This window comes from Brienomyrus brachyistius, chromosome 23 (assembly GCF_023856365.1).
Source record: "Brienomyrus brachyistius isolate T26 chromosome 23, BBRACH_0.4, whole genome shotgun sequence".
Lineage (NCBI taxonomy): Eukaryota > Metazoa > Chordata > Actinopteri > Osteoglossiformes > Mormyridae > Brienomyrus > Brienomyrus brachyistius.
Window position 1 is genome coordinate 924424 of NC_064555.1, and position 15723 is coordinate 940146.

The window sequence follows — 15723 nt, forward strand, 5'->3', positions numbered from 1 at the left end:
GCTGTGGATATGCCGATTAGTAATTAATTAGTAATTACGTTTGGGGTGGGATCGGCCACAATTATTGGAATGGTCTGATTGGTTGTCGGTGATAATATGGACCAGTAAAATTATAACAGATTCATTAAATGTTAAGCGAAGGCATCCAAGTTATTTTTAAAGTAAATTCATGAAAAAAGAAAAAGGAGAAAACGGAACAAGAAATCAATATTCACAAAATTCTGGGAACAAAGAAGAGAACAGAATGCTTTACGGCTCAGTGCACAGCAAAAGGCTTAAACTGCGCAAATAATTATCAAAGCACTTGTGAAGTTATTTAAAAAAATCTTCCGATTAGTTGCCGCCGCCTCGGTTGTCTGATGACCTCATACTCCGGAGTTCTGGCGCACAGGAGGCAGGGGAGAGAGATCATGGTGTGAAGGGCAGACAGGAACCTTACGCTGAATGAGCACCGTTCGTTTAAATTTGAACCACAAAGGGGCGCTGTCATCCCATCATCATACGTTTTACCTTTGTAGGGCGTTTCTGTCCTGCTATCTCTAAAACGCCATAAGGAGCTCAAACTGCCAGAATAACACACAGTAAGTGGTTCAACGGAGATCCAACAAAATTCCTTTTCAGTGGGACATTGAATCACTGTAATGATTTTGGTCAGATTTATTGACTAGTCTACTACTGGGTTCTAGACCTGAAATCAGATAGGTAAATTAGCCATAATTACAAGGTAACCGCACGCATTTGGGGTTACGTGTTAACAATCAAAGTTTATACCACAGTCGTTTTGGACTGATGGACAAAAATTGCTTTCTTTTGCCAAATCAACACAGTGGTTTGATTTTCACTTAATAAACGGCCATTAGATACTCCTGTCTTTAGAATTATGTTTAGTTAATCGAAGTTAATTATATAAAACAGTGCAAACTAAACATTTAGGCCTCGTTAACAGGTTATAGAAACCTTTTTAACGACCAGTCCAGGATTACATAACGATATACCAATCTGTCCGTTCCACATTTCATTTATTTGCTTTAAATTAAAAAAGGAAAAAATATTTATGTGTATTTTTCTTATTTTCCATTTCATTTTAATCTATATGAACCACGTGAGACACTCCAAGAAACATTTCTTCTTAAATCATGATTTTTCTTAGTATTCAGTTTTGCATTCTGCTATGCTTATGACGGCCACTAGATGTTGCTAAAAGACTACTGTAAACAAACCAAACTGGAAAGTTCACAGCAACGCAGCACGATTTCAGAAATACACAATTGCCATATAAATGGCATTAACTCTTGCCTATATAAGCATTTCATTATTTAAAAAAATATGAATGGGCAGGATATTGGAATATTTGGTTGCTGAAAAAATGCTACATTTACGGCTGGCTTATTAGTGTATGGTTACTGTAATGTCTTGATTTTTAAAATCCAGTTTTGGATGTAAACATATAAACTGTCAGAAAATGTGCAGCCTAAACAAACGCTGAGACTGATGGGACTGGAGAATCAAGGAATTCTGCTGAAGAGAGCAGCAAGAGAGTAATGTCTGCCTCTCACTGGAGAGAAGGGTTAGGGGCAGGCTGGCCTGTGAGGGTGTGTGTGTGTGTGTGTGTGTGTGTGTGTGTGTGTGTGTGTGTGTGTGTGTGTGTGGGGGGGGGGGGGGCTCAGAAACATGCTGTTTTTTTCTGTCCACGTCAGCAAATTTTGGCTGCTCCATGACAGCACTAGGTGTCCTTATTTAGAACAAAAACCCAAAAGCTTAACTGGCACGTCCTGCTCGGCAAGATCCAGCTGAAGTGCAGAGGAACCTCACAGAGCCGAACCAATCAATTAAGTGGCTGATCTGAATCTGTCTGAAGCAGCTGACTTTGCCTTAACCTCGGCAATATCAAGATCAAGGCAAATTTGATTGGGGCAGAAAGAGCCAAGCATACGGAAGCCGTCCTGATCGGGAAGTTTTAGATTGGTGCCGGGGGACAAAATTAATTTAAAATGATTATATCCAGCTGATAAAAGTAAGCAATGCTTAAGTATGATTGAGGTTTCTGAGACAATCTCTTCAAGAGCTTCCATTAACTGTAAAATGTAAAAAAAAATACAAAATCGGACGTTTTTTATGCCCAAAGGTCATGAGGAGTTTTAGAGTTTGAAACTAAGTACGAAACTTCCCAGAAGAGACGACTGACTGATGCCGGAGTTTGTGCCAGGTGTCGATTTAGGGCTCCAGCCCTCGTCAGTGTTCAGCAAGGGCTGCATTACAAAGGGGAGCCAGTAACTACCCGGAACCTTCCTACGCAACTGTGTTCCTCCATAAGGCTGGCTGGCTGACTTTTCCAGATGAAAGCAAATAAAAACGCTGGCGTGAAGGAGTGCGACTGCTAGAGAGTCTAAATGCGCCCCCCCCCCCCTCCCCGCGGGCCGCGGCCTAATCGTTTCCGTGGTTATTAATTTCTTTTCTATGGTTTTCCGCTGTTCTGCTCGCAGGAAGGGGGTGGTCTCCCATAAGCCCCAGCTGTCTCCTCTGACCAGCGGCTGGCTGGTGCTCATGTTCATGCCCCCCCACACCCCCACCATCATTTCTATGGGCTCCCCCCCCCCGGTCCTGAGGTTCAGATGAAGGGCTCTGGCACCGGAACGGTGAGCGCGAGGAGCTCTCCCCGGCAGGAGGGCTGACGTCTTTCTCACTAGCTGGGCCCACTTAACGTTCTGTTCTGAACAGGCTTGGCGTCTGGCTGCCCATGGGGGGGTTGGGGAGGGGCGGAACTGGTACGGCCCACCCCCTGTGTGCGTTAGCCCATCCGCAACATCTGCCGTTCCCCATCCGGCTTCCGTCAGAGCCCTCTCACGCAGCCCGGACAACAGCCCCTCTCTGGCGGAAGCTGCGGATGCTGCTTTGACGTCGCCCGGCCCGCCGATCTTCCCCGGCTTCTCAAGGGTCAGCTGCTTGGACCGCGCCACTCTCTAATTTCCTGTGCATTACTTCCACCGCATTTGGCCCGATGATGACAGGATCATTTTCTGCCAGCTTTATACAGCCTTTATTTCTGATAACGCCCCCACCTCCGCCCCCACCCACCCCAACGCCTCTCTCCATTTCGGTTCCCTTGGCAGCACCTGCCCTCGCCTTTTGTCTGGGCAGTGTTTCACCGACAGCCCGGTGACCCCCGCCTTGGTATCTCCACCCTCGCTGGTGCCACCTCTGTCAGTTTCCGGAAGGGGCGTGGAGGAACAGGGGGCATAAGAGCCGTCATTCTGACTAGTCTGTGAAGACCACAGTGTCAGATCCCCTAAACGCTATGTTAGGTCAAATCCCAAAGCATAAAATAATTACATTCACACATCTTCACAGATAGCTCAGTAAGACAGAGCCAGTTCAGAATTGCCCAGTGGTACAATGACACAGTCATATATGGGCTGTGAACACATCACCTTCTGGTACAGCAACAAATCCAGCGGAAAGACATTTGTGAGGACTTGTACACCTAATATTGCAGTGATTTATCTATGAGGTGGCGGGGAGTCGCTGGATGAGGCTGCGGTGCCGGGATCCCATCATCCTGCCGTCTAAGTTATGGCTGGGTATGGAGCTGCTGTAGTGTCACCTTAAAGGGGCGCTCCAGATTTATTACATCACTTTTTGTGGCCCTCTCTCGAACCTGTTCCTCCACTCCATCTGTCATAAATCCGAGGCAAAAGAAATTTACAACTTGTGTGCTGTTGAAAGTACACAGCGATGTACACACCTACCGGTTGCATACAATTATAAACAAGTAGCATTTCTTTTGCGATGTAAGACACACGTTACAGGCCTGTAAATTTCACACAGTCTCCGTCACGTGGGATTCCCATGTAACCTGTGACTTCTCAGCGACCAGCGGCCGTACTTCGCTCCATGAATCGCGTAAGTGCGGGATTGGGGAACAGAGGAGATGTTTAATGGGGCCTGGCGATGCAGCCTGAAATGTAAGTACATCTGACAGCAAAAATAAAGAGTGAAAAGACTGATTACATCGGAGGTTTAAACGTGTGTTGCTCAGGCGGCCTCAGACCTCGTGCGGCTACACAGAGGAATGATTAATCTACCTATTTTTGTCTTTAAAGTTTAAAGCTCTCTAAAATTTTTGCCTGGGGCTATACTGTAGATATACTGTCGCCTATTTTTGATATTATAATACATATTCCATGTATTGATTTTTATTTAGAATCCTTCTTTGATTATATACAGTTTTAAATACCAAAACACATTCTTCGGTTTAAGGAAGCTGCCGCACAGGCAACAGTGACAACTAGGTCAACGCAATATTGTTAATAGTATAATTATATCGAGCGATCACGGGTAATGATCGAATGATCGATTCGATTTTTGTTTCTTGTGTATATGAACTGTGAAAATGTATAGCGCCGAAAAATCATGGTATTTCTTTAAACCGCATTTCTTAACTCAAGAGGAAATCATCATCGTCGTGGGTATAATTGTCAGTTCTTGTTTCCCAGCTGGCAGACACACCATCCTCCTCGAAACGCAAGAAAAAGTCGTTGCTGTCCCGCTCCGGGGCTCCTTTAAACTTTACGTTGCTGTGTGATTGATCTCCACGTCTAATGTCAATCTTGTCCTCTTCTTTATTCTTTCCGCTTTCTACTCCCCCCCCCACCCCACACACACCCCCGCCCCCCGCGCCCCCCCCCCCAGCCGGCATTGCCGGGTCCTTCTCCGGATGCATTGTGGCAGCACGTTTGCTGCGCGCCCAGTATAAAGGCGACGCTTTACGCTCGGTGCCATTGAAAGCCGCGTCCCTGTCAGGCAGGACTGCGCTCGCCGCCACATCAGCGCCGCTATCGGATCGGGACAGATCGCGCCGCCGCTCCCGTGAACTGAATCTGCACCGTTCGTTCAATTATGAGATTGCCTCAATCTTTGTCTGGATTAACTCCTGTGTAATCGTAATTTGTTTTCCCTTCATTTTCTTTGTCTCCAACTGTAAGCTTGTTCCATGGTCATGGGCTGTATAATTTTATTTTTGCTTAGGGTGACGAGGGGCTTCCCCGTCTTGTAAGGCGGATACCAGGTGGATCTATGTTCTTCAAAGACAAAAGAGGCAGTACAGGGAAATCAGAGGAACTTTAACATCAAGGAGAATGCGGTCTCCGTGCTGGTGCGCCGTCTTTTTCCTTGCGACGGCTGCCTACCTGGTAAGTTTCTGTCCTGTTTCTTTGCCCACATATTTCGGCCAGTCTCTTAGCTTTTTTAAGTATAATGCAACGGTTTAGCGAACTGTATTGCAGGTGATTTAAAACGAATTACTAACGGATGAATGACTAATGGTTAGATTTAAACTGTACGACCCTCCAAAAAAAGGTGTGCATATAAAGCTACAGGATACAAAAACACATTAATGTAAGGTTATGAATATTCAAACACAATACGAATACCCATTCTTTATCTAATGCGCATTTGCGCAATATAGAAATGGATAACGGTATTTTGCTTGGTTTGCTTCAGTAGACTGCTACTTAGACGTTAAACTATTATATGCTTATACGGGACGATTTCTAAATTAAGCCTGTCAAGTGTTTTACATTTATATCAGCTGAACCCACGTTTATAAAACTTCCAGATTTTACGTTTCACTGCAGACGGAAAAGTTAAAGGAATAAAGTGCAATTCAGCGATGAAATCCCAAGGGGGCGCTACGCATACAAAAGATTTGGTACAGCAGGTGCAGGAGGTGTGGGACTCCTCACATATGGCCGCGTGTTGGATTAATTTTTGCGGATGCGTGTTGCCTTGTTAACTGGGCGCGTAAAAATAGAATTATATAAGCCTACTGATATATAAAAACAAATAACTTAACAATAATTATGTTGAAAGTAAATGAAAATAAAAATATCTTAGCATTTATTAAGAGGAGTTGTTGCGCAGGATATAGGTGCAAGAATTATTCGATTGATCGAAAGGCAACCTGGGTATTTAATCGTTTATACGCCATTGCATAAGATGTCTATAGTTTCGAGAGATGCAAGAGTTTCGCTACTAAATGAACTGTTTAGGATATATTTATGGAAACCTGTAACGGGACATTTGCTTCGGTCAAGAAACTGGCGAATGTGTCTTAAAAAAAACACATAAATATGCTTGGTTTTCAGGGGTGACCGGAGGTGTTTCGCTTGATGTAAATAATGTAGCGCGTGTTATTGTTTTACATTGTTCAGCGTATCTTATACCTCTTATTTAAGGGACCAGAACAATAAAAGGTTCTTCCACAGTTATGTGTATCCAGTCACAACTATTAACCTGCGCTCCACACACACAAGCAGACTGGCAAGTTCAGCTGTCGTTTCATATCGAATGAAGTTTTATATTTGACGGCAATGACGTAACTCGCGTATCTTGGTTTTAGGCATCTCTGTTTAGTTTTATTTATTCTTGCATTAGAGATGTAAGTTTAATTGTTTGCTTACACGTCCCCCTCGGCATTACCATCAGCGGTTACAGACTTAGCAGTAGCCGAAATACCGTAAATATTAGTTTAATTGAATATGTGTCATGTCTCTGATGGGAATTATCCCAAAAAGACAGAGATTGACTGCAATTTGTGTGGTTACGCGAAACAAAATAGAATACTTTTTTAAAATTGCATTACATTAAAAAAAAAGGTGAAAGTGATCTGAAATAATACAACACGTTCACTGTAGGCCTTCGATTGTTTTGGGTTGTGGGACTTTTAATAATACATTTTCGTAATAGTGACATTAAAGGAAATACGAACTCTCACGATTTGTATGCGCACGACAAAACTATTTAGCTTGACTAAGGGCCTTGAGCAAAAAATAATATAAGGAAATGATTAAGGGCTACCTGGTTTTTATATGCTTAGTGAGTTAATAATTTGAATGAGGTTATAACTGTCTATATCGGAATAGTATTTGCACTTCTAAGCTTCTGTAATCTGTCATCTTAGGGCAATAATATTTTATCAAACGCACTACATTATCTTTACGTCTTTTAATTTATTGGTATACTGGAAAACCTCCAGGCGTGACCGCAAATTGGGTCTGTTTCATGTTATATTAACCGTGACTTTCTTTTACACAGGTGATTACACTCGACGAAACCCATTAGACGTCACATTATATAAAAGTTTATCAATTTGGTATTTTGTATGATGCTGGCAATGTCATGCGTACCTGTCATTAAAATATATTCTGGAGGGAAACGAAGCTATTGAGTGTACTGATAGTCGGTTACATAGATGGAGGTCAGCTTGTAAAATAAGTTTCACAGAGATTTGTTTCTTATGAGGTGGTTCGGCAGCTATAGGTGAGACTTTGAAGAAGCATGAGACGTGGGGGCGTTAAGTCGGGGGCGCTTTTCTCTGCTGTGATTCCGCTGTGAAGTGAAGTGAAGCGCCTCGATGCGTCAGTCGCGCATTTCCTCGAAACACAGCCTCTCGGAAAAAAGTTCATACAGGCCAGAAATACGCAGTTAAATGCCGTACAATAGCCTAAGATTTAATTTCCGTGTCACTTGGAAATCCATACGAATCATTCTAAATATATAGAACGTCTGAAGACAAACCCTCCTCTGTGTATAATTTAGTGTACGTCCAGCATTGTTTGTTAAAACATATAACAACAAATCGCACAGTATTCTTAATTTAGTCAGTGAAATGTTTTGAGAAAACATTTAAGTATTTATCTGTGTGGCCTCATCATAGTGGGTTACAGACGTGTTTGCGAAGAGCGCGCTGTTACCCATGGACTTTCGCTTAAGTCATATTTTCAAGTCATAACAATTAACAATTTAATTGCAGATTAGCATGCATGTTTAGGTATAATTAATTAGAATATGTAGAACGTTACAGTTATAATCAATTAATTTGCTTCTACGTGAAGCTAATTTATGATTTAGTAAAACTAACCGTTTTATCTGCATGCGCATATTGTGACCTTCGTATTGTGACCACGAAAACTTAGTGGTGTCGAGGAAGCGTATCTAAGGTTTATCTAATAATCACATTAAGAAAATACTACGAGAAGTCCACTTTCCCCTTTAAGAAACCAGATACTTAAATGTAAAGCACTGTCAACACACAAGCTTCAGTAACCTTTAAAAACGTGCTGAAACAATCTGTTCACCATATACAGCATGTACTCTGTTTCATGCGAAGTTATATGCTAAATAAATAATAGAAATTGATATTAAAATACTATACAAACCACCAGGATATGCGATATTTGTGGAGATTTTTTCTGTAACTTACATCGTAATGTTACACTGTGATTTTAGCCTATTGGTTTAATATTTAACAGTTTTAATATTTAACAGTTTAATAACTCGGACTGTAATGAATAGTTATGCTACCTAAAAGTCTTTCGCGTGGATTACTACGGATGGCACTGCATTAATAAATAAATCTTTAAATATGTTTACTTGTTGGAAACCGTTTGTTGCATATAAACGTAAATATACAGTGGATTTCTTTTTGCAGTGTTTGTGCATGATTCAGCCGAGACAACGTTTCCCAAACCTGCATTATTCAGTCTGGCAACAATATGCCTCATTGAAAGCCGCGGGGATTAGAGCGGAGCTTTGATCGTTTTATTTCATATTGTAAGTCTCTTGTCTACGCTTAAGCCCCTTGTCGCCGTGACCCCGGCAGCCAGACGGTCTCTGGTCTGTAGGCAGTGTGAAAGAGCGCAGGTTCGCGGCCGGTGCGAACGGCGCTTACCGCGGCAGAGTGAAACGCGCCTCTGCTTCCGCCGGTTCCAGGAGAACCACCGGCAGTTTGATGGCAGCTGGAGACACTCGGAGTGCATGGAGGCGTGCCGCCCGATGCGCCTCTCCGGGGCTGGAGAGGAGGAGCCGCGACGTTTGTGTGGGTCTGGGTGCGCAAATCTGGATGGGCTGTCTTGAAGAAAACGTAGACCGGCAAATGGAAAATGAATGCTGTTCTTAGTCCGTAGTAGCCTACCTGTGCGTATTATTTTTCTCCTGTATGTATTAAAGGTTTTTGTTGATGTAGGCCTACGCGTAGATACTATACATCAGAAAGGAACCTCGTGTTATTAGATGCCCTCTGTCACTGAAACGCGCGAGAAGAATGACCGCTAAAAGAGGAAGAGACCGGCGCGTCTGTCCGACTGCGGCTTTGTGCGCAGATTGTAATCCTTGGTTTGTCTGACTCCCCTTGGCTGTCGCTTGCTCTGCCTGTCTGTGCATTTGTGCGCGCTGTTTTTTATAGCTTCAGTGAAAGCATGTCGTTGTTTTATTGACAAGTTAAAAAAATGGTATCCTCGCAACATGAGGAAAGTGCCAGTGGCGTGGGAGCGCCGGGGGCCTCGGGGGCCCTTACCAGCGCCATACCATGGCGGCCGGATTGACTAACAAGGCCTCCCGCCCTTTTAGTTGGTTGTCATCACTGGATTCCGATGACAACAAAATTAATGTAATATTTGTATTTGTGGAAATGTCTGCATGTATGTACATTGTGTTTAAAGCACATATCCCAGTTTAACAGCACTGGTGTTAACTAACGTTGAGTTATTTCCCGATGTACATGTAAAACAAAAACGGTGTTAAATGAACACTGTTATGGAAATAACACACACACACAGTGCTAGAGTTCCCTTGTTAGCAAATTATGTGTGTTTACAAGAAAAAAAACAACGATCTGAAAAGGACACAGAATCCACCTTGTATTCTAATCGGAAGTCTGCGTTTACCAGTTGCTGTTTGTCCATCACCATGTCAGAATGGCCCCTGATTGGGTTCCGATTCGCCCTGCCGCGATTGACTAAGACTCAGCAGGAAAACAGATTAGCCTGCTAAGCTAGTGAGCCCCACACTTGGCCACGCTTGGGCCCCATAGCTCTCGGTACCTTGATGTGTCAGCTGGGAGCAGCGTCTGGGTCTCGGCAGTCGAGAAGCCTGAGATTTGGTGACTTTATTCTTATAAGCTTCACCTCATTTTTACCACTTGAGCTCTGAGACACAACGCGGTGGAATTTTTCCACTGGTGAATTTGTCACATATATATGCATAGCTAGCATGTTGTTAGAGTTGATCCTGTCTAGGTAAGCGGTTCACCCTGGCCACGGATTAACTTTCCTCGATATTCCACTTCGTGTGTCATTCATGCGTCTTAGAGACTGTGGAAGGAGTTCAGTCAATATGAAATGGCACAGATATGGAAACAACGATAAATTTTAGTTTTGATATTTTGAGGTTATTTCCGGATTCTGTTCATGCCCTGGATGCCTTGATTCAGGAGTTTATAAATATATATATTTTTAAATAATAATGATCACATGTGCTGATGTGACAGTTATATGTAGTTTTCCATTCATGTTTTTTTTTTGTAAGTGAAATTTTATTAAAATTCCCACAATTACATCACTTAGCCAAATGAATGATTCCATCCACGAAAACCCTTGAAATAGTCACAGTTCTAGGTGATGAAGGGAAATATTTTCCTTCCAGTGAATGACCTCCTACTATGTAGGCTGGTGCTGTGTTCTGCCAGAAGGGGGCGATGCAAACAGTTACTGCATTAATTTAACCCACATTGCTCACTGGATTCCAGAGTAGACTAGCAAAAATAAGACGTCTTGCAGTCACATTTCTGTTAATGCTTAAGTGGAACATGCGCCTGACTCTGCAGACCAACAACAAGACCCTGCTACCGAGCGTCACGAGACACGCTGAAGTTACAGTCTGGATGATACTCGCGGTTCCACAAGCTGTTTACTGGGTAACATCGACCATGAAGGAGGCCCAAGGTTGTGGATCTCACTTTACTACCAGGACAGCATGCTTCAGAGACAAAGAACTCAGTTTCACGCCCAGATTCACAAGCCGTTCACCAGCTTTAGACCAGACTGCATGCGGAAATATACAGTAGAAATGTAGAGTCTCCAGGGCTGGAATTTAGGTGTCATAACATGGAGTGGCCAGGAGGGGCACTACACTGTATTCCGTCAAGGAAAGTGTCCCTAACCAAGCCCTGGGAGAGGCTGCCTTTCTTACAGTCTCTGTGGTAAAGCATATATGACTTCCTTTGATGTTTGCTTCAGCTGAAGAGGCCGACAGATCTGAAGAATGGAAATACATTCCTATGGATCAGTCACTTATAGAGAGATCACTGAAATATGAATGTGCTTTGTAGGCCGGAGGCAGACTTTGCACGGATTTGCAGGCCAGTGTAGCAATAGCACTGGTGTTTGGCTTGAGATTTGCTAGCAAAGATGTATATCTGTCCTTTTTCTCATTTACTTCTTTTGGGGCAGCATGGAAGATCCGTGGGCAGCCCCACACCCCCGCCCATCCTGTGTGGTTCCCTCCTCACTGCCATAGACCAAGAACATGCAGTTAGGAGTCTCCTGCTTTGTTCCCTCTGCTTCCCGGGACAGAATCCAGGCTCACCATGACTCTGTACTGGATGAGTGCTTATGGGAAATGGATCATTGGAGTTACTCATGTTTCATGGCAGAAGTCCTTATCAGAAACAGCTTATATTTACCAAAGTTAAGTACTGCACTTCAAGGGCACCTTCTGGTTGCATCAGCAGGCGCTTTTCAGGTTTCGTCAGAGCTGCACCACGTAGGCATGTCTAGCTCAGCCGGGGAATCGAGCCTTTAATCATTGGACGATCTTGAGTTGTTCAGCAGGGGGAGCCCACACACGGCGTCATGAGCTCAAAACCAATTAAGCGGCTCCAAGCACAGGGAGATGAAACGGCACGTGCCACTCCTATCTGCCAGTGCTGCGATTCCACCCAGGAAAACAAATCGACGGCGTTCCCACTGCTGCCGTGCCAACCCTCCGTCACGAAAGGCGTCCTGGCGCGAGTTCCTCACCAACATCATCCCAGGAACGCTTTGAGGGGAATCCATAGGTGCCAAAAGTCATTCCCAGCATGTGAGTGCTGAACGACCTTCACCATATGCTCAGCTTGGCTTTGTTTGCCTCACAGAAACAATGACAGCGACTGGCTGTGGTTTGATATATTACATAGGGCGCTAATTTTGTTTAACTGGCAATTCCTCTTACTGCCACAGGGAGCGATGTTGACAAGGTTGGCGGAATTGCTGTGTCCTTCGTTGTACCCTGATACCTTGCTGATGCAGCTACTTGACTTCTCCTCTTCCACAACTTCTTGACTCTACTCATCACTTTCTTATTCTTCATCCCAGTTTGTGAAAACAAAATCAATCTTTTATAGCACGTATTTACAGGCGCTCGTTGGAAATGAACATAAAGGCTCTGGCTTTAATGGTTGGCTATTGTCTCTTGCTAATGTTGAGGAGACAACTACTGGACTATTCATCCCGGGCATGATTAGAGTGAGTTGTAAGGTTCATCAAACCACTGATTTGAGGATATACTTCCACAAAGGGCTTATTTACAGCCCAAAGCCTGAAGGTGAGAAATCAATTATCTCAGCTTTTATTTTCTTCTGCTGCCCTCCCCTGGATCTCCTCAGGAGAATTAAGGTCAGGTGTCAGGCTACTGGCTGACCCTGAAAAAGCGAAGTTCAACCAAAATGCAGCTACAATTCAGTCTGAGCTCCATCCTCGAATTAATAATCCGATGACCCCAAGCATACGGCAGGCGCGTGATTGATATCGCCCTCTCCGAAACGCACCTCGATGCGTGCGGCACTCTGAACTCTTGCTGAGAAACAGCCTTTGTCGGGCCGTAAATCCTTCGATCCGTCTGAGCGGAGCCAATTTATCCTCTCACTCAGTAAATGCATCCAGGGCTACCTTAGCCAAGCTGCGTTGCATGTCCTGCACGAAAACACAGCCAGTGGCAGACAGTGGCTATGGGGATTGGCCCACCTCTCATGTCCTAACCTCTGTTTTGCAGTGTTTTGCATCAAATTTGTATAAACTCTGTGCTCAGATGGGAGTTTATCTGAGAGGTGCCCCCTGCCACCCAGATAAACCACGTCTGCCACAGAATTCAAGACTGAACTGTGGTGCATATTGAGGGGAAAACATAAGAATGACCCCCCCCCCCTTTGTAGTGAGATATGTCCGGAGAATCGTATACGCTGGCTTTTGTGTTAAACATTATGTAAGGTTATTAGTAGTGGCTTTAGGCTTTCTGAACCGAGTGCTTATGTTAAGGTTTGGCGGCCTTTTAACCAGCCGGACGGCGCAGGGACGGTGGGCATGAGGGACTGCAGGTGCCCGTCGGAGGTGAGGGCACAGGGATGGTGGGCATGAAGGACTGCAGATGCCCGTCGGAGGTGAGGGCACAGGGACATCCGACATCCCTAAGCCAACCGTGGGTGGGACATCCTGGCTGTATCTGACCATCTTTTAGTCTCATTAAATTATAGTGATCTCTCGTGCGGGGATCCTCACCCAGGGCGAACTAATTGGGATTTGGGAATGTCGGGATTAAGCTCACACAGATTCGGAACTGGATGTGGGAGGGGGACATAGGGGATGCTTTCTGAATTTCCGGTGGAGATTTATTTTCCCTGCGATTGGTTGGCACACCGTCCTGGGTTATTTCCTGCCTTTTGCACTCATAGTTTCCAGCATAGGCTTTGGACCCCCGTGACCCCGCATAGCACAAGTGGATACAGGATTTATTTTTCGTTTCCTGACGAGGGCAATCGGTCTGTTCATGAGTATCCTGCAAGTAACGATACTACATTTCTTTACGTGAGAAAAACATATGATCTCATTTACTTTAAAATATTGCATAATTGCATAAACTTTGTTAAAAAGAACACATGCATTAGAAGACGTGACTTGTTTGTCAGTGTGATGTATAGGAGAGGAAAGCTTGTGGTTGGAAAGCAGGAAAGGGGGTAAGAACCTTGGCTCAAGGGCCCAACAGTGATATGATTAATCTGATGGGTATGGGATTCTATCCCACAATCTTCTGGATACGGGCACCGATCTCCACCTTGCTGAATATCTATGATGCACTGCAGAGGCACTGTGGAGGTCAGGGGGAGGGGGGCAGTGTTGTACAGACCGCCCTAGTTCCCAGGTCTAGACGCATAGCGTGCAGCATGTGCCTGATGCATGCGGGGGGGGGGGGGGTAGCACTCACAATCAGCTGACTGCGTGTGAACGCTCAAAGCAGCAGCCGTCTCACTGACCCCACTTTCCACTGCGAAAATGTCACAGCTTCAGTCTGAGTTAATTACTCCTGACTCTCGGTAATTGGCAGATAAACTCTCCCCTCCTCTCGATATCCCCGAAAGGCTGACCTTCTCAGTCGCAGCCAATATGTGAGAGATCGGGGGGGGGGGGTCACTGTGTACCGACTGCCTGTCCCTGGGCCTGAATGTTAGCAGGGAAGCTCAGATGAATCACCTGTCCTGGGTTTGTGGAGCGATGCCCTGTGTCTGACTGTGTGTGAGAGAGAGTGTGTCTGAGAGAGTGAGTGTGTGTATGTTTGTGAGAGAGTGAGTGTGTCTGACTGTGTGTGTGAGAGTGAGTGTGTGTATGTGCCTGGGAGAGTGTGTATGTGTGTGAGAGAGTGTGTCTGAGAGAGTGAGTGTGTGTATGTTTGTGAGAGAGTGAGTGTGTGTGTGAGTGTGTCTGACTGTGTGTGTGAGAGTGAGTGTGTGTATGTGCCTGAGAGAGTGTGTATGTGTGTGAGAGAGTGTGTCTGACCGTTGGTGTGCCTGTGTTAGGTTTGGCCGATATCTAATTTTTCATAATGTCCACAAACCGCAGTATACGCTATTTTTGCGGTATTTATACGCTATTTTTACGGTATTTTCAAAAGTGCCACTATTCTGCTACTTTGAAATCTCGGCTATAAAATGCCGGAAGCGAAGGTCCTCAAAATTAATTTTGCCGGCACATTTTCCCCACCTGCTGGACTAATTTTGGCGCCAATATTTTAAAATGGTACAGTGTTCCCAAACTACTGCGTATACCTGAAAAAACGCACGTGACGTAATACCAGCTACGCTACTCCGTGTGTGAGACAGTGTGTGACAGGATGTTTGTCTGTGTATGTGTGTGTGGGAGTATGTGTCTGTCTGTGTATGTGTGTGTGAGAGTATGTGTCTGTCTGTGTATGCAGGTGGTCCATGGAAGAGACTGATTAATCCAATTATGTGTGATGACAGTCAAGCGTTTCTTGGTGACCCTGAAGAATCCAGAAAAAAATCTTCCTTTTGAAGTTTAAATGGCTTTTATGGACTGAAACTGAACATGACCTATTTCACTGCGAGAGGCCTCCTCCAGGTCTGCTCACAGAATCCTGAAGGCTTTTGGTTACAGTGAGCCACCTGAAGGCCTTTGGTTACAGTGGGCCACCTGAAGGCCTTTGGTTACAGTGAGCCACCTGAAGGCCTTTGGTTACAGTGAGCCACCTGAAGGCCTTTGGTTACAGTGAGCCACCTGAAGGCCTTTGGTTACAGTGAGCCACCTGAAGGCCTTTGGTTACAGTGAGCCACCTGAAGGCCTTTGGTTACAGTGAGCCACTAGGTCAGATGTGTACTGTTGTCTGGGTAGGTTTTTGCAGTTATCCCTCAAAGAATAAATTTCGGTGATTTCGAGACAAACAAAACAGAAGACGGCGCAGTGACAATTGGACTGTCAGACCTGCGACGCGTCACGTGGAAGAAGATGCGGAGAAAATTCAAAACTCACGAAAATGAGCGACAAAACGAAAAAAAAACCCCAATCCAGACTGTCAAGTCAGAACACTGCAGGTTTGCAAGCAAAATGCTAAACTCATAAC

At 44.6% G+C, this 15723-nt stretch overlaps 1 protein-coding gene and 1 long non-coding RNA gene across 9 annotated transcripts in view; one reads left to right on the forward strand and one right to left on the reverse strand.

The window, feature by feature from the left end:
• LOC125718783 (uncharacterized) overlaps positions 1-9172 on the reverse strand; it is a 32439-nt gene extending 23267 nt beyond the window's left edge. For 4 of the 6 annotated variants that reach the window (XR_007384925.1, XR_007384924.1, XR_007384927.1 and 1 more), the window contains exon 1: positions 8729-9172. This is a non-coding gene — a long non-coding RNA (uncharacterized LOC125718783). The remainder of the gene's footprint in view (positions 1-8728) is intronic. The other 2 variants (XR_007384926.1, XR_007384923.1) reach the window with 1 other exon arrangement.
• The window catches only part of nxph1 (neurexophilin 1), a 29999-nt gene continuing 19008 nt past the window's right edge, over positions 4733-15723 (forward strand). Inside the window, exons 1-2 of one of the 3 annotated variants that reach the window (XM_048992854.1) lie at positions 4733-4934; positions 5026-5189. In XM_048992854.1, coding sequence (XP_048848811.1) covers positions 5136-5189 — 54 coding nt within the window. In that variant the 5' untranslated portion in view covers positions 4733-4934; positions 5026-5135. Of the gene's footprint in view, positions 5190-15723 lie in introns of all 3 variants that reach the window. The other 2 variants (XM_048992855.1, XM_048992852.1) reach the window with 2 other exon arrangements.